Below are 21,727 nucleotides of genomic sequence, written 5' to 3'. Positions count from 1 at the left end.
GTCAAACACACACACACACACACAGATGCTCAAACACACAAGCAGAGACACACATTCACACACATAGACAGTAGGGACCACACTGCTCAGAATGAAGACGGTGGAGGAAACTGGAAAAATTGTATTGTATTTTACTGTTGCACACACAAAGATTTAATGATCTTATTGATAGACAAAGAGATGTGATACCTTTTACTGGACTAACTAAATAATAATAATTCACAAGCTTTCAAAGTCTCAAAGGTCTCTTCTTCAGGTGAAAGTAGGAAAGAGAGATCTAGAATGAGATAAAGAGAGAACGAGAAAACAAAGAACTGGAGACTGATCCCAGAGGCTTTCCACAAACCGCAACACCTGTCCCAGATCTGTGGGGGCCAGCGATCCAGACACTGGTTCAGAAGAGAGAGATTGCAGCAGAGAAATAAATATTCACTCCCGGTTAGTTCAGATCATATACATATCTTGGAAAGAAGAGAGATCTTATTTGGTATCCCAACAAAACAAAAACCACACACACAAATATTCAAGTTTTCTTTTTACTAAAATCTTTATTTAGTATGTTATATTTTACATCCAGTCCAGTATATAATATTAGCAGCAGTAATAATAATAATAACAGGTATAGCTATATTTTCTAAATTCATCTGTATTGATAAGTTTGTCTTGCTCTGTCAGTCTTTGATATTCACAGAATACAGTCTGTGATGTTGGGGGGGGGGGTTAAAAATAAACAAGACAAAGTGACTCAAAAAGAAATGGAGGGGTGCATGATTCCTGTCACGCTGGGCTTTGCAATGAAACTGCAGGATTTCTAGTGTAAGGGCTGTGTCTCCTGCAAACCTAGATACAAAAAAACCTCTAATTATTCTGCACACGTCCCATTTTTTCTGTCATAAAATGTATTTCTAAACCATTGTGAATATTGCAACAGCTGCTCAGGGTTAGACACTTCTGAGTCCAGGGATTGGGAACTCCTCTTGTTTAGGGATAATGATGAAAGGACCAGGTGGCAGGAATATGAGCCGTCAGACACGCTGCAGAATCTGCTGTGAATGATAGATCACACTGAGCTGGAGCTCTTCAGGCAGCTCGTTAATACCTTACTGCTCAAACTCCTGGCTCCCGACCGTTTCAGTAACACCAGGATTGAGCTCTGAACCCCAGGGCTGGTGTGAGTCTCTAACCCTGGCGCTGTTATTGTGGGAATGTGCGTTTGAGAGTTGGGAGTGCGCCGGCCAGTGTGAGGGATTGGGGGTCGGGGTCAGGCCAGCGGGATGGACACGGCTCCATTGGCGCGGCTGCGGCTGCGTGTGTGCACGCTGGACTCGGACAGCTCCTCGCCGGGCTCCTCCCCCTTCTTCTCAGCGAACGTAGACAGGAAGCGCAGCGTCATCGAGTCCCACTCCTCCGGCAGCAGCAGCAGCAGGAATCCCAGGCAGATGATGAAGGAGGCGGCCAGGCGGACCACATTGAAGATCACCTCATGCTTCAAGACATCCACCGCTGAGAGGAGGAGAGAGGGGGAGAGACACCGAGACAGTGTGAGAGAGGGATGGAGGAACCACACTGAAGATCACCTTGTGCTTCCAGATATCCACCGGTGAGAGGGAGTGTTTGTACCTGCGTTGCCTGGCACACTGAGCAGGGTGCCGATAGAGATGAGGATGGGATAGGTCAGGACAACCCCCACATTCACCAGGATGTTGAACACTGCAAAGAGAGGGGGGGGGGGTTAGACACCCGTACCCAGAGACACACACACCCTGAGACACACACATGCACACAGAACTACAAACACCTACCATGGTATTCTAATGTTTATTTTCACAGCCTCAATTTTTATGAAAAGTCTGTGTCATCGTGACAGATGGAGAGCTACAGTGTGAGGACTCATCTCCCGGCTGAAATGTGTATATATATATATATATATATATATATATATATATATATATATATATATATATATATATTCAGTAAAGTATTGGAAGTTGAATTTATAATGCTACCTCCCGCAGGTACTGCAGGTCAGCGCGGGGACTTACCCAGCCAGAGCCCTGCTGCCCCACACAGGTACCCCCATGGCAGGGCGGAGAAGGAGCCCCAGTGCTCCACCTTGGTGAAGAAGAGGATGAGGGGGATGCAAGAGATGAAGATCAGGTTGAAGAACCCCAGGGTGGAGAAGAAGTGCGCCGCCTCGCCCAGGTTGGCACTGCCCAGGAACATCTTGAACAGGACCTGCCGGGGGACAGGGGGAGGCAGGGGGAGAGAGAGGGACAGGGGGACACTTCCCTAATTAGACACAGACGTTTTGTTTGCGTTACTGATTGTGATCACATTGACGAAGTCTGTTCCCAGGACTCTCTCCAGACACAGTAAAGGTTAACACACTCACCTTGTAGAGTGCTGATGTGGAGGCGGAGCCTACCGCCAGGGCCACACCTATGATGGAGTCTCCATGGAAACCGTCTGCGTACGCCATCATCACAACACCCGTGATCGCCATGATGGCCGCTACTATCTGTGGGCAGAAGCACAGGACAGGGTATTGTGAGATAGCAAGAGTCCTCCAGTCAGCTCCAGCTCTGTTTTATTGATCTTAATAAAGATGCTCAACTGGAATCATTGCAATCAGAAGAACGCACTGAAGGGACTGGCAGGCACTGCTAGAGAAGGACTTTACTGGTATAGTTAGTAAGCTTCCTAAAACAAGCAGAAACCACAAGAGAGAAGAACAGGGAACATTTGATAGGGTGTTAAAGAGGAATGACATGCTTAGAAAACTGAAAGTATTTCTTTACTCCGGGAGCCTGACAGTAAAGTCCGGAGCTGTTTGGACGTCTTTCTGGACTGGAGCGAAACGCTTGCTGTTTGAGAGCAGGGTCAGGGTCAGAGTTCATGAGGTCTAGGAAACAAATTGATTAAGCACTCTCTCTACTGGTGTGGCTGGGTTAGGTGCTCCCTCACCCCACAGCCCTCACCCCTAACCCCTCCCTCACCCCTCACCCTGATGCCCATGAAGCGGTCCTTCAGCACGATCCAGGACAGCAGGAAGACGAAGGCCTTGTGGCAGCAGTAGAGCGCCGACACATCGGTGGCGGTCAGCTTGCGCAGAGCCAGCAGGTACAGGTAATTGGTGAGGGTCCACAGGATAGAGAAGGGGGCTGTGCGCTTCACAAAGAGCTTGAGCGTCAGCCCATCCTCACCAAAAATACGACTGCACTCCCTGGGGGGAGAGGGGGGAGGGATTAGGTTCGGGTTCGGGTTCAGGTTCAATACTCGCCAGGAGAGAGGAACCCACCGGAATTTCTGGATGGGGGTCTGCTTGGGGCTGCCTGTGACCAGGTGCCCAGAGTAGTAGATGGGGAAGAAGAGGATGTTCCAGTTGGTGCTGAACCAGGTCATGAAGAAGGGGCAGGAGAAGGACTGGAAGGTCAGCTTCATCACCTGCGTCGTGCCTACCCAGGAGGAGGAGATGGAGAGCACCACCAGGAGTGAGCCCAGCACCCTGAGGGAAGTGCAGGCACAGGACTGGCACTGTGAGGGAGCCCCAGCTGCCTGACTGCCTTCTGTCTCTGCAGGGGAGTCCAAGCCATCCTCTCCTGCAGGAACACGAGAACATGAGGATACGAGAATAGGAGAACATGAGAATACGAGAATACAAGAACATGAAAGCATGAGAACACGAGAACATGAGAACATCAGCGATTGTCTGGAGAAAAAAAATCCAAGGACATGGGCAACTGAACATCTTGCTCTGCCTGAGCACCTATACTCAGCTCACACATCATACCAGGCAGGCTTACAAAGCCAGTGTCTCTGTATTGGATCAAAGTCATGAGACAGTTTTATATTTGTATTTATTCTGAGACAAACCAAAGGACACATGATTATTGATCTGGGCAATGGAACACGACTGACGGACTTTCAGCAGTTTAGCCTTGAAGAAATCAATCAAGAGCTGAAGCAGCAGAGTCAGTCACGAGCGTTTCCCGAAACAAGCCCAGCTTTCAGCCTCCAGCTGCCAAACGCTTCCCTCAGTTCAGCAGAAGGGCCTCACACCTGGGTGGCTTTTTTTCAACCTGTTTTTTTTTTTTTTGCAGAAGCTTTTAGATATTTCGTGGCAACTTGCTCAATTAAACCGATCAATCCAACTGGGTTCACCCAAACTGTATACATGATCTTTACCAGCATCACAGCATCACGGCACGATTGATCACAGCATTGCATGACATAGGGGTGCATATAACATGGTACATTATCTACGAGCTAGATATGAAGAGTGTGTGTGAGGCTCAGTGGCGTCACTGTGCTCCCCTGGCTTGTTATGTGTAGTACTCTAGTAAGACCCTTGATGCTGTCTACATCGTTCATTTCCTCTAAGTGCTCACTTCCAAAGGGAAATGTTAAGGGTTGCACAAAATGACGTTGTGATGGTGCTGCCGTTGGCGTCAGCAGCTTTGCAATGAAGATGGTTCCTCTCTGAAGATCTCGTCTTTCCTTTCTTTCAATCGGATATTTCACTCCCTGCCACAAACACACGCATGCTGCGCAAGGCTGCCGTCCAGAGGGGGTTAAGCACTTTGTTTTGTGTATGTTCAGGCGTTTTCTATGACAAGGCACTGAAACAGAGGCTGAGTAAGCGATTTGTGAAAACGAGAAGGGTTTGCGGGGGGGGGGGGGGGGGTACCTAGTTAAAGCCACAGTGTTCTACAATCAATAGTTTAGCCTAGCTTTATAAGAAACAAAGAAAGAAAGAAAGTTTCTTATATTTTAGTTTAGTTCCTATATTTTTATACTTTTGTTACTGATAAAGCTGCATCCTTGTTGATGCTCCACTTTGTTTATATATGCCATTCCTGCTAAATGGACACAAGATTCTTTTATTTATTTATTTTAACAGATAAAAGAAATCCATCTTAATGCTACAAAGAATGCTTCAGACAGTATGGAGACCTGGAGTTACTGTGCTGTGAGTTACTTAGTTGTCTGATTCCAGTTTAATGAAATGAACACTGTTATGTTTTTGTTAAATAAAGACTTGTGTCAGCATTTTGAAAATGTGATTGTAAATATGTCCCAATATGTCTTCAATTCTGAAATTGTAACACCACTGCAAGCACACCCCAACTACCCTCAAAGGATCGAGACTTTTCTATCCTTTATCTTTTTCTGTTTTTGCTTGTAAAGCACAAGTCCCACATCCAGAGGCTCCTTCCCTCTGCGCAGAGGGGGTTGGCTGGGGTCCCAGTGCAGTGCGATCCCGGGTCCTTCAGCGAGCATGATGCATTACACTGCGCTCCCAGCACTGACACTTTACACAGGAGCGGGGAGGATGAATCGAGTGTGGTTCTTTTACCCACCTCAGCACTTTCACTCACTCCCCACAGTGTTTCCTGTCGCCTGCACTTTGTGCCAGTAAGGGGGAGACGGAGAGGGGAGAGGGGCAGTGTGAATGGGGTAGGGGTAAGGGGAGGGGTATAGTGTGATTGGGGTAGAGGTAAGGGGAGAGGGACAGTGAGAGAGGGGCAGTGTGATTGGTATAGTGGCAGAGAGGGGCAGTGTGATTGGTATAGTGGCAGTGAGAGAGGGGCAGTGTGATTGGTATAGTGGCAGTGAGAGAGGGGCAGTGTGATTGGTATAGTGGCAGTGAGAGAGGGGCAGTGTGAGAGAGGGGCAGTTGGTATAGTGGCAGTGAGAGAGGGGCAGTGTGATTGGTATAGTGGCAGTGAGAGAGGGGCAGTGAGAGAGGGGCAGTGTGATTGGTATAGTGGCAGTGAGAGAGATAAAGTGTGATTGGTATAGTGACAGTGAGAGAGGGGCAGTGTGATTGGTATAGTGGCAGTGAGAGAGGGGCAGTGTGATTGGTATAGTGGCAGTGAGAGAGGGGCAGTGTGATTGGTATAGTGGCAGTGAGAGAGGGGCAGTGTGATTGGTATAGTGGCAGTGAGAGAGGGGCAGTGTGATTGGTATAGTGGCAGTGAGAGAGGGGCAGTGTGATTGGTATAGTGGCAGTGAGAGAGGGGCAGTGTGATTGGTATAGTGGCAGTGAGAGAGGGGCAGTGTGATTGGTATAGTGGCAGTGAGAGAGGGGCAGTGTGATTGGTATAGTGGCAGTGAGAGAGGGCAGTGTGATTGGTATAGTGGCAGTGAGAGTGTGAGGTATAGTGGCAGGAGAGAGTGTGATTGGTATAGTGGCAGTGAGAGAGGGGCAGTGTGATTGGTATAGTGACAGTGAGAGAGGGGCAGTGTGATTGGTATAGTGGCAGAGAGGGGCAGTGTGATTGGTATAGTGGCAGTGAGAGAGGGGCAGTGTGATTGGTATAGTGGCAGTGAGAGAGGGGCAGTGTGATTGGTATAGTGGCAGTGAGAGAGGGGCAGTGTGATTGGTATAGTGACAGTGAGAGAGGGGCAGTGTGATTGGTATAGTGGCAGTGAGAGAGGGGCAGTGAGATTGGATTGGTATAGTGGCAGTGAGAGAGAGGCAGTGTGATTGGTATAGTGACAGTGAGAGAGGGGCAGTTTGATTGGTATAGTGGCAGTGAGAGAGGGGCATAAAGTGTGATTGGTATAGTGGCAGTGAGAGAGGGGCAGTGTGATTGGTATAGTGGCAGTGAGAGAGGGGCAGTGTGATTGGTATAGTGTGATTGGTATAGTGGCAGTGAGAGAGGGGCAGTGTGATTGGTATAGTGGCAGAGAGGGGCAGTGTGATTGGTATAGTGGCAGAGAGGGGCAGTGTGATTGGTATAGTGGCTAGGGGAAATGTCATTGTTTATTAAATATCTTTGCTAGGAATAAATCCTGGGGAGTATTAGTTGACAGACCCTGGTGGACTTATCAGCATTAGTGTCAACATGCTAGATAAACGCGCTGTGATGCCCTGATCAGCCACGGGCAGAATGATCCCTTTGCGCATCCCGTTTATTAAAACTACAGCCTGGTCTTGTGATTCTCTCTGCTGCGCTGTCTCACAGAGATACAGTCATCCTTTACTACCCGCGCTGCAGCAGCTGTCCTTGACTTTACTTGGAGCTCATTTTCATTAAGCTGTTAAAACGACACAAATTCACGACTTCAAAAATGAAATAGTGCCGTTTCAGAACTCGCCGATACTTCTGTGACTGCTTGGGCTCCCTGGGGTCAAAGAACTGCATCGTCAGCGCGGCTCCGGGTTCGACAACTTACAGCAGGTCATGTGGAAATCAACACTGGACTGTCCCAGTTAAGAGTTAAAAGTGACTCCTTCGTAAGAAAACAGCTGCTGTTTTAATGAATCTGTTTTTAATGCAGCTGTTTTAATGCATCTGTTTTAATGCAGCAGTTTTAATGAATCTGTTTTAATGTACCCGTGTTAATGCAGCTGTTTTAATGCATCTGTTTTAATGCAGCAGTTTTAATGAATCTGTTTTAATGTATCTGTGTTAATGCAGCTGTTTTAATGCATCTGTTTTAATGCAGCTGTTTCAATGCAGCTGTTTGAATCTATCTGTGTTAATGCAGCTGTTTCAATGCAGCTGTTTTAATGTATCTGTGTTAATGCAGCTGTTTCAATGCAGCTGTTTTAATCTATCTGTGTTAATGCAGCTGTTTCAATGCAGCTGTTTTAATGTATCTGTGTTAATGCAGCTGTTTCAATGCAGCTGTCCCACGCTTGCGTTTAAAATAACTTTGCTGACGACCAAAAGACAATAAAAAACTGAAGCATTTCTGAACAGGTTTGCAAAACCAAAACAAAATGGAGTAAATATTTTGCATGAACCTGATTCTACCAGAAACAATGAGCCAGTCCTGCCAGACTTTTCAACCTCACCAGCAACCTTCAATTGGATAGTTCATTTTGAAAATGAAACACACTGTCTACAGGGCTGGATTAAACACACTGTCACCCCAGTGTGACTACAGGGCTGGATTAAACACACTGTCACCCCAGCGTGACTACAGGGCTGGATTAAACACACTGTCAACCCAGCGTGACTACAGGGCTGGATTAAACACACTGTCAACCCAGCGTGACTACAGGACTCTTTTTAATGTATTTTTTTAAATTAAAAGAAACAATCAGACGTTTTACATGAAAAGTATTTGAGCACATCTTAGTATCAACGTTTTAAAAACTAAAAAACACAATGAATTAAACATTAAAAAAACAGCGATCATGTCTGGGAGACTTATCTGACTGTCCAGCTTACTGAACGTTGGATGTTTACCTTCAGAGATGGTGCAGGAAAGCACAGAGGCGCTGTAGGATCTGAGGGGTGCCACGCGGGCAGAGTGCTTCTTCATCCTCCCCTGGGACTCCGTGCTCTCCACAGACTCAATCTCTCCGATACGAACAGGCTGTCGAGACTATTCACACACCCACCACACTGTGGCCCTGAGCTCTCTCCTCACACAGCCCCCACACTGTGGCCCTGATCTCTCTCCTCACACACCCACCACACTGTGGCCCTGATCTCTCTCCTCACACACACACACCACACTGTGGCCCTGCTCTCTCTCCTCACACACACACCACACTGTGGCCCTGATCTCTCTCCTCACACACCCACCACACTGTGGCCCTGATCTCTCTCCTCACACACACACACCACACTGTGGCCCTGATCTCTCTCCTCACACACACACACCACACTGTGGCCCTGATCTCTCTCCTCACACACCCACCACACTGTGGCCCTGATCTCTCTCCTCACACACACACACCACACTGTGGCCCTGATCTCTCTCCTCACACACCCACCACACTGTGGCCCTGATCTCTCTCCTCACACACACACCACACTGTGGCCCTGATCTCTCTCCTCACACATTCCTGGTACCTGCACTCTCTGACCAGCCTTCTCGCTGTCCTCTCTCTCTCTCTCTGCCTCTCTCCTGCTCAGTATCTCCCTCTTTCTCTCTGTATCTCTCCTTTCTCTCTCTTTCCTTCTTGCTGTATATTTCTGTCTTTGTTCCCTTTGCTCAAGTTTTTAATCTCTCTCCTCTATTTTTTTTTTATCTCCACCTTGCCCTCGCTCCCTCTCTGTTTCTGAGGGTTGTGCTGTTTGGTGGTCCCTGTTGTGCTGTCGACTGCAGTCCAGGTTCAGTGCTCAGTGCTCAGTGCTCAGTGCTCAGTCTCGCACACTCTGGCTAGCTCTGTTCTCTCTCCCGGGGAGACTGATGTTGCGGGCTGAGTCTGCATTGGAGTTCTGCTGCTACCGAGGCATTTGCTAGCTTCTGTAGTCACACGTCCAGCCCCGCCCCCTCTCTCTCTCTCTCTAGCCTCTCCCTCTGTCTTTCTCTCTCTCACTCTCTCTCTCTCTCTCTAGCCCACCTCTCCTGGTTCCCTCTCCTTCTCCTGCTCCCAGCAACTCAGCATTCTGCTGTTTTTGTTTCAAATGAAATTCAGAGCTGGTAGCCTGCTAATTATGCTTCGGCACACAAAGTGCAATATATTTATAGCAGTATTGTTGTTTCTGCAACTAGAGACAAGGCTACAAAATCCAGGGCTGTTGGAACAAGCAAAAGCTAACAACGCAGAGGCCTGTACGATGAGACACACGAATCCAGCAGAAACTGGCTCTGCTGCTGCCGGAGTGTTTTATGTAACAATCAGAAAACGTCGTTCTGTTTGTTTATTGAACAGGATAAAAGACCAGTACCACATTGTAAAAACCTAAAAAAAAAACAGCGAAGCACGGTCATTCGTGAGAGTCTACAATATGTACAGGATGTGCACCTTGCTAGATCTGCAAAGTTCTCTCTTTAGAAATGGTGCAAACCCTGCAGCGGAGTCGCTATGCTCTGGGCCAGTGATTGTTATTATACCCGAGCATGGAGCAGCGAGGCTGAGGAGCTGCAGGTCAGAGAGTAACCTGACAATCAGCAGTCTCTATATCCAGCCCCCGAGTGTGGAGCAGCGAGGCTGAGGAGCTGCAGGTCAGAGAGTAACCTGACAATCAGCAGCCTCTACATCCAGCCCCTGATCGTGGAGCAGCGAGGCTGCGGAGCTGCAGGTCAGAGAGTAACCTGACAATCAGCAGCCTCTTCATCCAGCCCCTGAGCGTGGAGCAGCGAGGCTGAGGAGCTGCAGGTCAGAGAGTAACCTGACAATCAGCAGTCTCTATATCCAGCCCCTGAGCGTGGAGCAGCGAGGCTGAGGAGCTGCAGGTCAGAGAGTAACCTGACAATCAGCAGTCTCTATATCCAGCCCCCGAGCGTGGAGCAGCGAGGCTGAGGAGCTGCAGGTCACAGAGTAACCTGACAATCAGCAGCCTCTACATCCAGCCCCTGAGTGTGGAGCAGCGAGGCTGCAGAGCTTCAGGTCAGAGAGTAACCTGACAATCAGCAGCCTCTATATCCAGCCCCTGAGCGTGGAGCAGCGAGGCTGAGGAGCTGCAGGTCAGAGAGTAACCTGACAATCAGCAGCCTCTACATCCAGCCCCTGATCGTGGAGCAGCGAGGCTGCGGAGCTGCAGGTCAGAGAGTAACCTGACAATCAGCAGCCTCTATATCCAGCCCCTGAGCGTGGAGCAGCGAGGCTGAGGAGCTGCAGGTCAGAGAGTAACCTGACAATCAGCAGCCTCTATATCCAGCCCCTGAGCGTGGAGCAGCGAGGCTGAGGAGCTGCAGGTCAGAGAGTAACCTGACAATCAGCAGCCTCTATATCCAGCCCCTGAGCGTGGAGCAGCGAGGCTGAGGAGCTGCAGGTCAGAGAGTAACCTGACAATCAGCAGCCTCTATATCCAGCCCCCGAGCGTGGAGCAGCGAGGCTGAGGAGCTGCAGCTCAGAGAGTAACTTGACAATCAGCAGCCTCTATATCCAGCCCCTGAGCGTGGAGCAGCGAGACTGAGGAGCTGCAGGTCAGAGAGTAACCTGACAATCAGCAGCCTCTACATCCAGCCCCTGAGCGTGGAGCAGCGAGGCTGAGGAGCTGCAGCTCAGAGAGTAACTTGACAATCAGCAGCCTCTATATCCAGCCCCTGAGCGTGGAGCAGCGAGACTGCAGAGCTGCAGGTCAGAGAGTAACCTGGCAATCAGCAGTCTCTATATCCAGCCCCCGAGCGTGGAGCAGCGAGGCTGCAGAGCTGCAGGTCAGAGAGTAACCTGACAATCAGCAGCCTCTATATCCAGCCCCCGAGCGTGGAGCAGCAAGGCTGAGGAGCTGCAGGTTAGAGAGTAACCTGACAATCAGCAGCCTCTACATCCAGCCCCCAAGCGTGGAGCAGCGAGGCTGAGGAGCTGCAGGTCAGAGAGTAACCTGACAATCGGCAGACTCTATATCTAGCCCCTGAGTGTGGAGCAGCGAGGCTGAGGAGCTGCAGGTCAGAGAGTAACCTGACAATCAGCAGCCTCTATATCCAGCTCCTGAGTGTGGAGCAGCGAGGCTGAGGAGCTGCAGGTCAGAGAGTAACCTGACAATCAGCAGCCTCTATGTCCAGCCCCTGAGCGTGGAGCAGCGAGGCTGAGGAGCTGCAGGTCAGAGAGTAACCTGACAGTCAGCAGCCTCTACATCCAGCCCCTGAGCGTGGAGCAGCGAGACTGCAGAGCTGCAGGTCAGAGAGTAACCTGACAATCAGCAGCCTCTACAGCCAGCCCCTGACCGTGGAGCAGCAAGGCTGAGGAGCTGCAGGTCAGAGAGTAACCTGACAATCAGCAGCCTCTATATCCAGCCCCTGAGCGTGGAGCAGCAAGGCTGAGGAGCTGCAGGTCAGAGAGTAACCTGACAATCAGCAGCCTCTATATCCAGCCCCCGAGCGTGGAGCAGCGAGGCTGAGGAGCTGCAGGTCAGAGAGTAACCTGACAATCAGCAGCCTCTACATCCAGCCCCCGAGCGTGGAGCAGCGAGGCTGAGGAGCTGCAGGTCAGAGAGTAACCTGACAATCAGCAGCCTCTATATCCAGCCCCTGAGCGTGGAGCAGCGAGACTGCAGAGCTGCAGGTCAGAGAGTAACCTGACAATCAGCAGCCTCTACATCCAGCCCCTGAGCGTGGAGCAGCGAGGCTGAGGAGCTGCAGGTCAGAGAGTAACCTGACAATCAGCAGCCTCTACATCCAGCCCCCGAGCGTGGAGCAGCGAGGCTGAGGAGCTGCAGGTCAGAGAGTAACCTGACAATCAGCAGCCTCTACATCCAGCCCCCAAGCGTGGAGCAGCGAGGCTGAGGAGCTGCAGGTCAGAGAGTAACCTGACAATCAGCAGCCTCTACATCCAGCCCCCAAGCGTGGAGCAGCGAGGCTGAGGAGCTGCAGGTCAGAGAGTAACCTGACAATCAGCAGCCTCTATATCCAGCCCCTGAGCGTGGAGCAGCGAGGCTGAGGAGCTGCAGGTCAGAGAGTAACCTGACAATCAGCAGCCTCTATATCCAGCCCCTGAGCGTGGAGCAGCGAGGCTGAGGAGCTGCAGGTCAGAGAGTAACCTGACAATCAGCAGCCTCTACATCCAGCCCCCGAGCGTGGAGCAGCGAGGCTGAGGAGCTGCAGGTCAGAGAGTAACCTGACAATCAGCAGCCTCTACATCCAGCCCCCAAGCGTGGAGCAGCGAGGCTGAGGAGCTGCAGGTCAGAGAGTAACCTGACAATCAGCAGCCTCTACATCCAGCCCCCGAGCGTGGAGCAGCGAGGCTGAGGAGCTGCAGGTCAGAGAGTAACCTGACAATCAGCAGCCTCTATATCCAGCCCCTGAGCGTGGAGCAGCGAGGCTGAGGAGCTGCAGGTCAGAGAGTAACCTGACAATCAGCAGCCTCTACATCCAGCCCCCTAGCGTGGAGCAGCGAGGCTGAGGAGCTGCAGGTCAGAGAGTAACCTGACAATCAGCAGCCTCTACATCCAGCCCCCAAGCGTGGAGCAGCGAGGCTGAGGAGCTGCAGGTCAGAGAGTAACCTGACAATCAGCAGCCTCTACCTCCAGCCCCCAGCGTGGAGCAGCGAGGCTGAGGAGCTGCAGGTTAGAGAGTAACCTGACAATCAGCAGCCTCTATATCCAGCCCCTGAGCGTGGAGCAGCGAGGCTGAGGAGCTGCAGGTCAGAGAGTAACCTGACAATCAGCAGCCTCTACATCCAGCCCCCGAGCGTGGAGCAGCGAGGCTGAGGAGCTGCAGGTTAGAGAGTAACCTGACAATCAGCAGCCTCTACATCCAGCCCCCAGCGTGGAGCAGCGAGGCTGAGGAGCTGCAGGTTAGAGAGTAACCTGACAATCAGCAGCCTCTACATCCAGCCCCCGAGCGTGGAGCAGCGAGGCTGAGGAGCTGCAGGTCAGAGCTCTGCAATATCAGCCGCTAGCCTGAGTGCTGCCTGTCTGACCTGGACCACCCCCCTCCCCCCCCACCTACAAACCTGAACACACATTCCAGTGACAAAGTTTAACAATCAAACCTAAACCTCCCTTCTGATTCCGGGAGAGTGTCCCAGCGAGCGAGGAGGGCCGCACTGCAGCACTGCTGAGGTCAGCACTAAGGCTGCCGGATGTAAAATGTCACATGAGTACTACCAGGCTCCAAAGAAAGCAAAAAAAGCAAGACAAAACTGTACCAGCAAGCAATTAGCGGCGGCCTCCTGTGTAATATTGTACGGGCCGTACTGTAGACCCTGGCTGGGGTCCACGCTCGATTCTGCAGTCAGCAGCATCTCTCGAGTAAAGAGCTGTTCAGGGAAGCCTCGTTGACTTTAGTCCCGAAAGAGTTCACTGTGAAAGAGTGGAGACTGCAGAACAGTGAGGCGCAGGATTCATAGGGAGATACAGGAAAGCATGGTGACATGAAGGCTAACCAGGGATTGAGAGTTGTTTGCTGTGACTGTGTGTGTGTGTGTGTGTCCCGTTGTTTGCTGTGCCTGTGTGTTCACCAGCGTGCTGTGTGTCATTAATAATAATGAGCACTAGTGTCCACATTGCACTCTCAGCTTTGCAGCGCTGTCATTACCAGCACTTTAATAATAATGAGCACTAGTGTCCACACTGCACTCTCAGCTCTGCAGCGCTGTCATTACCAGCACATTAATAATAATGAGCACTAGTGTACACACTGCACTCTCAGCTCTGCAGCGCTGTCATTACCAGCACATTAATAATAATGAGCACTAGTGTACACACTGCACTCTCAGCTCTGCAGCGCTGTCATTACCAGCACATTAATAATAATGAGCACTAGTGTACACACTGCACTCTCAGCTCTGCAGCGCTGTCATTACCAGCACATTAATAATAATGAGCACTAGTGTACACACTGCACTCTCAGCTCTGCAGCGCTGTCATTACCAGCACATTAATAATAATGAGCACTAGTGTACACACTGCACTCTCAGCTCTGCAGCGCTGTCATTACCAGCACATTAATAATAATGAGCACTAGTGTACACACTGCACTCTCAGCTCTGCAGCGCTGTCATTACCAGCACATTAATAATAATGAGCACTAGTGTACACACTGCACTCTCAGCTCTGCAGCGCTGTCATTACCAGCACATTAATAATAATGAGCACTAGTGTACACACTGCACTCTCAGCTCTGCAGCGCTGTCATTACCAGCACATTAATAATAATGAGCACTAGTGTACACACTGCACTCTCAGCTCTGCAGCGCTGTCATTACCAGCACATTAATAATAATGAGCACTAGTGCACACACTGCACTCTCAGCTCTGCAGCGCTGTCATTACCAGCACATTAATAATAATGAGCACTAGTGTACACACTGCACTCTCAGCTCTGCAGCGCTGTCATTACCAGCACATTAATAATAATGAGCACTAGTGTACACACTGCACTCTCAGCTCTGCAGCGCTGTCATTACCAGCACATTAATAATAATGAGCACTAGTGTACACACTGCACTCTCAGCTCTGCAGCGCTGTCATTACCAGCACATTAATAATAATGAGCACTAGTGTACACACTGCACTCTCAGCTCTGCAGCGCTGTCATTACCAGCACATTAATAATAATGAGCACTAGTGTCCACACTGCACTCTCAGCTCTGCAGCGCTGTCATTACCAGCACATTAATAATAATGAGCACTAGTGTACACACTGCACTCTCAGCTCTGCAGCGCTGTCATTACCAGCACATTAATAATAATGAGCACTAGTGTACACACTGCACTCTCAGCTCTGCAGCGCTGTCATTACCAGCACATTAATAATAATGAGCACTAGTGTACACACTGCACTCTCAGCTCTGCAGCGCTGTCATTACCAGCACATTAATAATAATGAGCACTAGTGTACACACTGCACTCTCAGCTCTGCAGCGCTGTCATTACCAGCACATTAATAATAATGAGCACTAGTGTACACACTGCACTCTCAGCTCTGCAGCGCTGTCATTACCAGCACATTAATAATAATGAGCACTAGTGTACACACTGCACTCTCAGCTCTGCAGCGCTGTCATTACCAGCACATTAATAATAATGAGCACTAGTGTACACACTGCACTCTCAGCTCTGCAGCGCTGTCATTACCAGCACATTAATAATAATGAGCACTAGTGTACACACTGCACTCTCAGCTCTGCAGCGCTGTCATTACCAGCACATTAATAATAATGAGCACTAGTGTACACACTGCACTCTCAGCTCTGCAGCGCTGTCATTACCAGCACATTAATAATAATGAGCACTAGTGTCCACACTGCACTCTCAGCTCTGCAGCGCTGTCATTACCAGCACATTAATAATAATGAGCACTAGTGTACACACTGCACTCTCAGCTCTGCAGCGCTGTCATTACCAGCACATTAATAATAATGAGCACTAGTGTACACACTGCACTCTCAGCTCTGCAGCGCTGTCATTACCAGCACATTAATAATAATGAGCACTAGTGTACACACTGCACTCTCAGCTCTGCAGCGCTGTCATTACCAGCACATTAATAATAATGAGCACTAGTGTCCACACTGCACTCTCAGCTCTGCAGCGCTGTCATTACCAGCACATTAATAATAATGAGCACTAGTGTACACACTGCACTCTCAGCTCTGCAGCGCTGTCATTACCAGCACATTAATAATAATGAGCACTAGTGTACACACTGCACTCTCAGCTCTGCAGCGCTGTCATTACCAGCACATTAATAATAATGAGCACTAGTGTACACACTGCACTCTCAGCTCTGCAGCGCTGTCATTACCAGCACATTAATAATAATGAGCACTAGTGTCCACACTGCACTCTCAGCTCTGCAGCGCTGTCATTACCAGCACATTAATAATAATGAGCACTAGTGTACACACTGCACTCTCAGCTCTGCAGCGCTGTCATTACCAGCACATTAATAATAATGAGCACTAGTGTACACACTGCACTCTCAGCTCTGCAGCGCTGTCATTACCAGCACATTAATAATAATGAGCACTAATCTACACACTGCACTCTCAGCTCTGCAGCGCTGTCATTACCAGCACATTAATAATAATGAGCACTAGTGTCCACACTGCACTCTCAGCTCTGCAGCGCTGTCATTACCAGCACATTAATAATAATGAGCACTAGTGTACACACTGCACTCTCAGCTCTGCTGCGCTGGCATTAGGTTCGTGAGGTGAGGTTCGTTACACGTTGCCAAACACCTGTCACCCCTGAGATGAATTCAAGCACCCCTAGTTTGAAAACACCTGTGACCCCTGAGATGAATTCAGGTACCCAGTTTGAAAAACGCGGCTTCATCATCACTTTTATTGAATTTGTCTTTCTCACTTAACTACATTATTTAACTGCATAACCGCAAAACCTCATGCAAACAGCAGCATCGAACGTTGCCCAAGGCACTGTGCTGCTGGCTTGTCCTCACGGTGCAGTTCTACGATTCTCCCACAGGAGGGCACTATAAGACTGCTAATTTGCAAGCGGAAATGTATGACCAGCATAGAGACACAACATAATAAATATAATGTCTGAGCGCATACATTTCACTTGATAAACCGTGTTCTTTTTGATCCTAAGAGGTGAGAAGGTGGACTTTTAAACCTTCGTGAGCGTCCTTTAGAGGGGAGGGGGCAGTGCTGATGTTGGTATTGCTATTAAGAGGTAAAATGTTGGGATTATAATATATATGTGTGTGTGTGTGTGTGTCTGTGTGTGTGTGTGTGTGTGTGTGTGTGTGTGTGTATATATATATATTAAATGGGTTCATATTAAATATATATTATAAAATATAGATATTAAATGGGTTATAGATCAGCTGGGCGCGCGTTGACACAGTGACAGACCTCTGACTCACTCCACTCTCCTCTGACATCAGGTAGAGGATTTTTTCATCTTGCTAGAAAGAGCCAACAACACATGAAGCTAACGTCAGCACAGACCTCCCACAGTCTTCAGGCCATAATGCAGTGTCAGCTTCGATACTATTCAGAGGGGAGAGGGAAGGAGATTACTCTCAGCTCTAGCCACTACCGTACTGCCAAATGCTGGCTCTAGCACAATTGTGATAATAAAGTGACAGTGTGCTATATATTGTACAGCCGTATTGATTCGATACTGTAATTGTTTTTGAAGATCAGAGCTCACTGCACTGCTCATTCATGCATTACTACTGCAGTGCTGCAGAATACTGTCTCCACTCACCGTTTAATGTGTGGAATCATGTGCTGAGGATGCAAACAGTTCTGACACTTATTTAGAAATGTATCGTATTTTTATTTTTTTTAAAATGTGTATAATAGACCTAAGGTTACATATAATGAAGGTTGAGATACTCAGCAACAGGTGGAGCACACTGCCTCCCTCCCAGTCCCTCTGCTCTGACCAATAGACCACACTGCCTCCCTCCCAGTCCCTCTGCTCTGACCAACAGAGCACACTGCCTCCCTCCCAGTCCCTCCGCTCTGACCAATAGAGCACACTGCCTCCCTCCCAGTCCCTCCGCTTCAAGCGATAGAGCGCACTGCCTCCCTCCCAGTCCCTCTGCTCTGACCAATAGAGCGCACTGCCTCCCTCCCAGTCCCTCAGCTCTAGCCAGAGACCACTGCCTCCCTCCCAGTCCCTCCGCTCCGACCAATAGAGCACAGTGCCTCCCTCCCAGTATCTCCGCTCTAACCACTAGACCACACTGTCTCCCTCCCAGTCTCTCAGCTCTAACCACTACACCACACTGCCTCCCTCCCAGTCCCTCCGCTCTAACCACTAGACCACAATGCCTCCCTCCCAGTCTCTCAGCTCTAACCACTACACCACAATGCCTCCCTCCCAGTCTCTCAGCTCTAACCACTAGACCACACTGCCTCCCTCCCAGTCTCTCAGCTCTAACCACTACACCACACTGCCTCCCTCCCAGTCCCTCAGCTCTAACCACTAGACCACACTGCCTCCCTCCCAGTCTCTCAGCTCTAACCACTAGACCACACTGCCTCCCTCCCAGTCCCTCAGCTCTAACCACTAGACCACACTGCCTCCCTCCCAGTCCCTCAGCTCTAACCACTAGACCACACTGCCTCCCTCCCAGTCTCTCAGCTCTAACCACTAGACCACACTGCCTCCCTCCCAGTCCCTCAGCTCTAACCACTATACCACACTGCCTCCCTCACAGTCTCTCAGCTCTAACCACTAGACCACACTGCCTCCCTCCCAGTCCCTCTGCTCTGACCAATAGACCACACTGCCTCCCTCCCAGTCCCTCGCTCTGACCAATAGACCACACTGCCTCCCTCCCAGTCCCTCTGCTCTGACCAATAGACCACACTGCCTCCCTCCCAGTCCCTCCGCTCTGACCAATAGAGCGCACTGCCTCCCTCCCAGTCCCTCCGCTCCAACCAATAGAGCACACTGCCTCCCTCCCAGTCCCTCCGCTCTGACCAATAGAGCGCACTGCCTCCCTCCCAGTCCCTCCGCTTCAAGCGATAGAGCGCACAGCCTCCCTCCCAGTCCCTCCGCTCCGACCAATAGAGCACAGTGCCTCCCTCCCAGTCCCTCCGCTCTAACCACTAGACCACACTGTCTCCCTCCCAGTCTCTCAGCTCTAACCACTACACCACAATGCCTCCCTCCCAGTATCTCAGCTCTAACCACTAGACCACACTGCCTCCCTCCCAGTCTCTCAGCTCTAACCACTAGACCACACTGCCTCCCTCCCGGTCCCTCAGCTCTAACCACTATACCACACTGCCTCCCTCCCAGTCTCTCAGCTCTAACCACTAGACCACACTGCCTCCCTCCCAGTCTCTCAGCTCTAACCACTAGACCACACTGCCTCCCTCCCAGTCACTCAGCTCTAACCACTAGACCACACTGTGAAAGGCACAGCAAACACACCAGCGCTGTTCCACAACCAGGCCGAGCATTCAGATGGCTGGGTTTTATTTACAGCTCTTCAGTTAGACCTGCTGGTTTGTTTTTCAGCGTTTTGCGGGTCGTTTCTCTTTCTTGCTGTTAATATTGAGCTGATGAGTGCTGCTCGTTTGTTTTTCAGAGGTTTGCGGGTCGTTTCTGACAGTGATGGATGTGCTGACAGTGATGGATGTGTTTAGTGTGCGAGAATGAGTCACAGAGCGCTTGTAATGCGAAGCCCGGAGCAGCCACGCAGCTAAGCAGCGTCGGGAATCTGTCACAATCATTCGCTATTCACTGGAGGCATTTACACACGGAGCTGAAACTCAAGCTTCATGCCAGCCGCGCTTTGGCAATGCTGCATTCCTTACCTGTTTCATATGGAATATTGTGTGGGGGCTATGTGTAGTATTATATATGGAATATTGTGTAGTATTGTAATGTTTTTATTTACATTCACACAAACACGTCAGATTGCTTGCAATCATCCCACTAAGATTAGCTGACTTGTTCACTTATTGTTTGGGTGTGTATACCCGAGATTGAATAAGAACAGACACTCGATCTCGTTACAGTAGAGAGCGCTTTAGAGACGAGCAGAGCAGCACGCAGGAAGAAACGAATAAAAACAGCGTGTGTGAACACGGCAAAGTGGACCCGGGCGGCACTTCAGACACAGCGGGGTTTAAACACGTCGCGCTGGCGGCACTGTCCACTTTCATTGCTGGAGAAGAGACACAACTTCACATCTGTACGGGGGGGGGGGGCGCTTTACAGTGAAGTATATTCACGCGAAAATCACTCGCACTGAGCTGAATTTGGTATTGCAGAAGCTATACTAAATACAAACAGTTGGACGTGTTCTCATATAAAATGGCAATTTTTAAAGATTTTATAATTATTGCTTTGCCCCCTATATTGTGTTACTTCATCTGTTTTTGTTTTTTTTTAAACATATATATATTATATATATATATAGTATATATATATATATATATATATATATATATATATGTGTGTGTGTGTGTGTGTGTGTGTGTGTGTGTGTGTGTGTGTGTGTGTGTGTATGTGCGTGTGTTTTGTTTGATATTGTGTAATAATAATAATAATAATAATAATAATAATAATAAATAATAATAATATCTTTATTTTTATATAGCGCCTTTCATAGTGGACCACCATCACAAAGCGCTTTACAGAGGTAGGCTGTGAGCCGCGCATTATATGCAGAGTCACTTACCCGTTTCATAAGAATATTTTATGCTATTTGAACCAGTGGTTTTACAAGCCTAATCGCGTTTTTAAATGATTTACATTTAGCAGATCGAGAAAAAGAGAGCCCTCCTCAAACACACGCGTGCTTCTCGTGTCACTGTGGTGCCAAACACACGCGTGCTTCTCGTGTCACTGTGGTGCCAAACACACGCGTGCTTCTCGTGTCACTGTGGTGCCAAACACACGCGTGCTTCTCGTGTCACTGTGGTGTCAAACACACGCGTGCTTCTCGTGTCACTGTGGTGCCAAACACACGCGTGCTTCTCGTGTCACTGTGGTGTGAAACACACGCGTGCTTCTCGTGTCACTGTGGTGTCAAACACACAACACGATGAATGAGCGACACCGTCCACTCGAGTGCCCTGTTCCACATATACAGCTATGGATAGAGACAGAGAGATAGACATCTCCTGCTGCTTTAACCTCCACTCTAATAAAGCCGAGTAGGGCACTTACTCTTATGGCTGGAGTAGCCCGGGTAGTAGCCATAGTACCCAGTGATCCTCAGGATCCGGTCTTCAATGGTGAGCACTCCATTGGTCGGGGGTTTGACGACTTCAGCAAGACAAGGTCGGCCGTCCGGTTCCTTTTCAAGCCGGGAAGGGGACCCCTTGCCCGGGATATGCGCAGCTGTTTTCAGCGGCTGCAGTCCGAAACTCTCCACCTCTGCGTCCCGGCCACTACCGCCGGTAGTAGCCGTGCTGACCATCGCAGGTCCGGCCAGGCACAGGGCAGGACGCGGGGGCTCCGCGCTCACCATCCGGACACAGTCAATGATATCAACGCGGGAGAAGAGCGCAAGAAGAGACCCATTCCTACACACTCGCGCTCCGCAATGAGAGGAGACAGAGAGTGACCGGAGAGGGGACGGTGGGGAGGTAATGTGCCTATGTCGCCGCCAGAGGACGCCCCTCATCCTCGCTTCACCTCTTATCTAGATGCATACGGTTTAGCGTTGCCTGCTGCTGTTTTGTATCCCCTGTGCAATTCAGTGTGGCGCAGCGTTTAAACGATGCCAGTCCTGTTGATTATGAGTATGTCACCACTCCTCTTACATAAATTCTAATGTTTATTATCAAACATTACATTAAAACTGGCGCATAAGATTGTGTTAAATTCTTAATCGTGGTTATATAGTGTCAGGTGCGTTCACTACACAGCACAACAAAATAATAATAATAATAATAATAATAATAATAATAATAATACTAACTCCA

General features: G+C 49.5%; 1 protein-coding gene across 2 annotated transcripts; it reads right to left on the bottom strand.

The window, feature by feature from the left end:
* Positions 1–235: 235 nt before the first annotated feature.
* Positions 236–21,375, bottom strand: LOC121323948 (solute carrier family 35 member F4-like). Of its 2 annotated transcripts, none has more exons than XM_041265290.1 (7): positions 20,967–21,375; positions 3,299–3,599; positions 3,004–3,223; positions 2,393–2,518; positions 2,043–2,235; positions 1,621–1,710; positions 236–1,503 (listed from the first exon to the last, which is right to left on the bottom strand). In XM_041265290.1, exons 1-7 carry the CDS (start codon positions 21,268–21,270, stop codon positions 1,262–1,264), a joined length of 1,476 nt encoding a protein of 491 aa, XP_041121224.1. In that variant the 5' UTR covers positions 21,271–21,375; the 3' UTR covers positions 236–1,261. The 2 variants fall into 2 exon arrangements, with proteins under 2 accessions (XP_041121224.1, XP_041121225.1); XM_041265291.1 differs by lacking the exon at positions 20,967–21,375 and adding an exon at positions 8,205–8,488.
* Positions 21,376–21,727: the final 352 nt, after the last annotated feature.

Source organism: Polyodon spathula, chromosome 12, assembly GCF_017654505.1.
Source record: "Polyodon spathula isolate WHYD16114869_AA chromosome 12, ASM1765450v1, whole genome shotgun sequence".
Lineage (NCBI taxonomy): Eukaryota > Metazoa > Chordata > Actinopteri > Acipenseriformes > Polyodontidae > Polyodon > Polyodon spathula.
The sequence above is the reverse complement of the archived record's forward strand: the minus strand, read 5'-3'. Positions and strand labels throughout refer to the sequence as shown.

Excerpts from the sequence above, each read along its gene's own strand:
- LOC121323948 (XM_041265290.1), bottom strand. The coding sequence starts at position 21,270 with ATGGTGAGCGCGGAGCCCCCGCGTCCTGCCCTGTGCCTGGCCGGACCT. Across the intron at positions 3,600-20,966 it reads GGGCTACTCCAGCCATAAGA|GAGAGGATGGCTTGGACTCC; the intron begins GTAAGTGCCCTA and ends GTGTTCCTGCAG. Across the intron at positions 3,224-3,298 it reads ACCCCCATCCAGAAATTCCG|GGAGTGCAGTCGTATTTTTG; the intron begins GTGGGTTCCTCT and ends CTCTCCCCCCAG.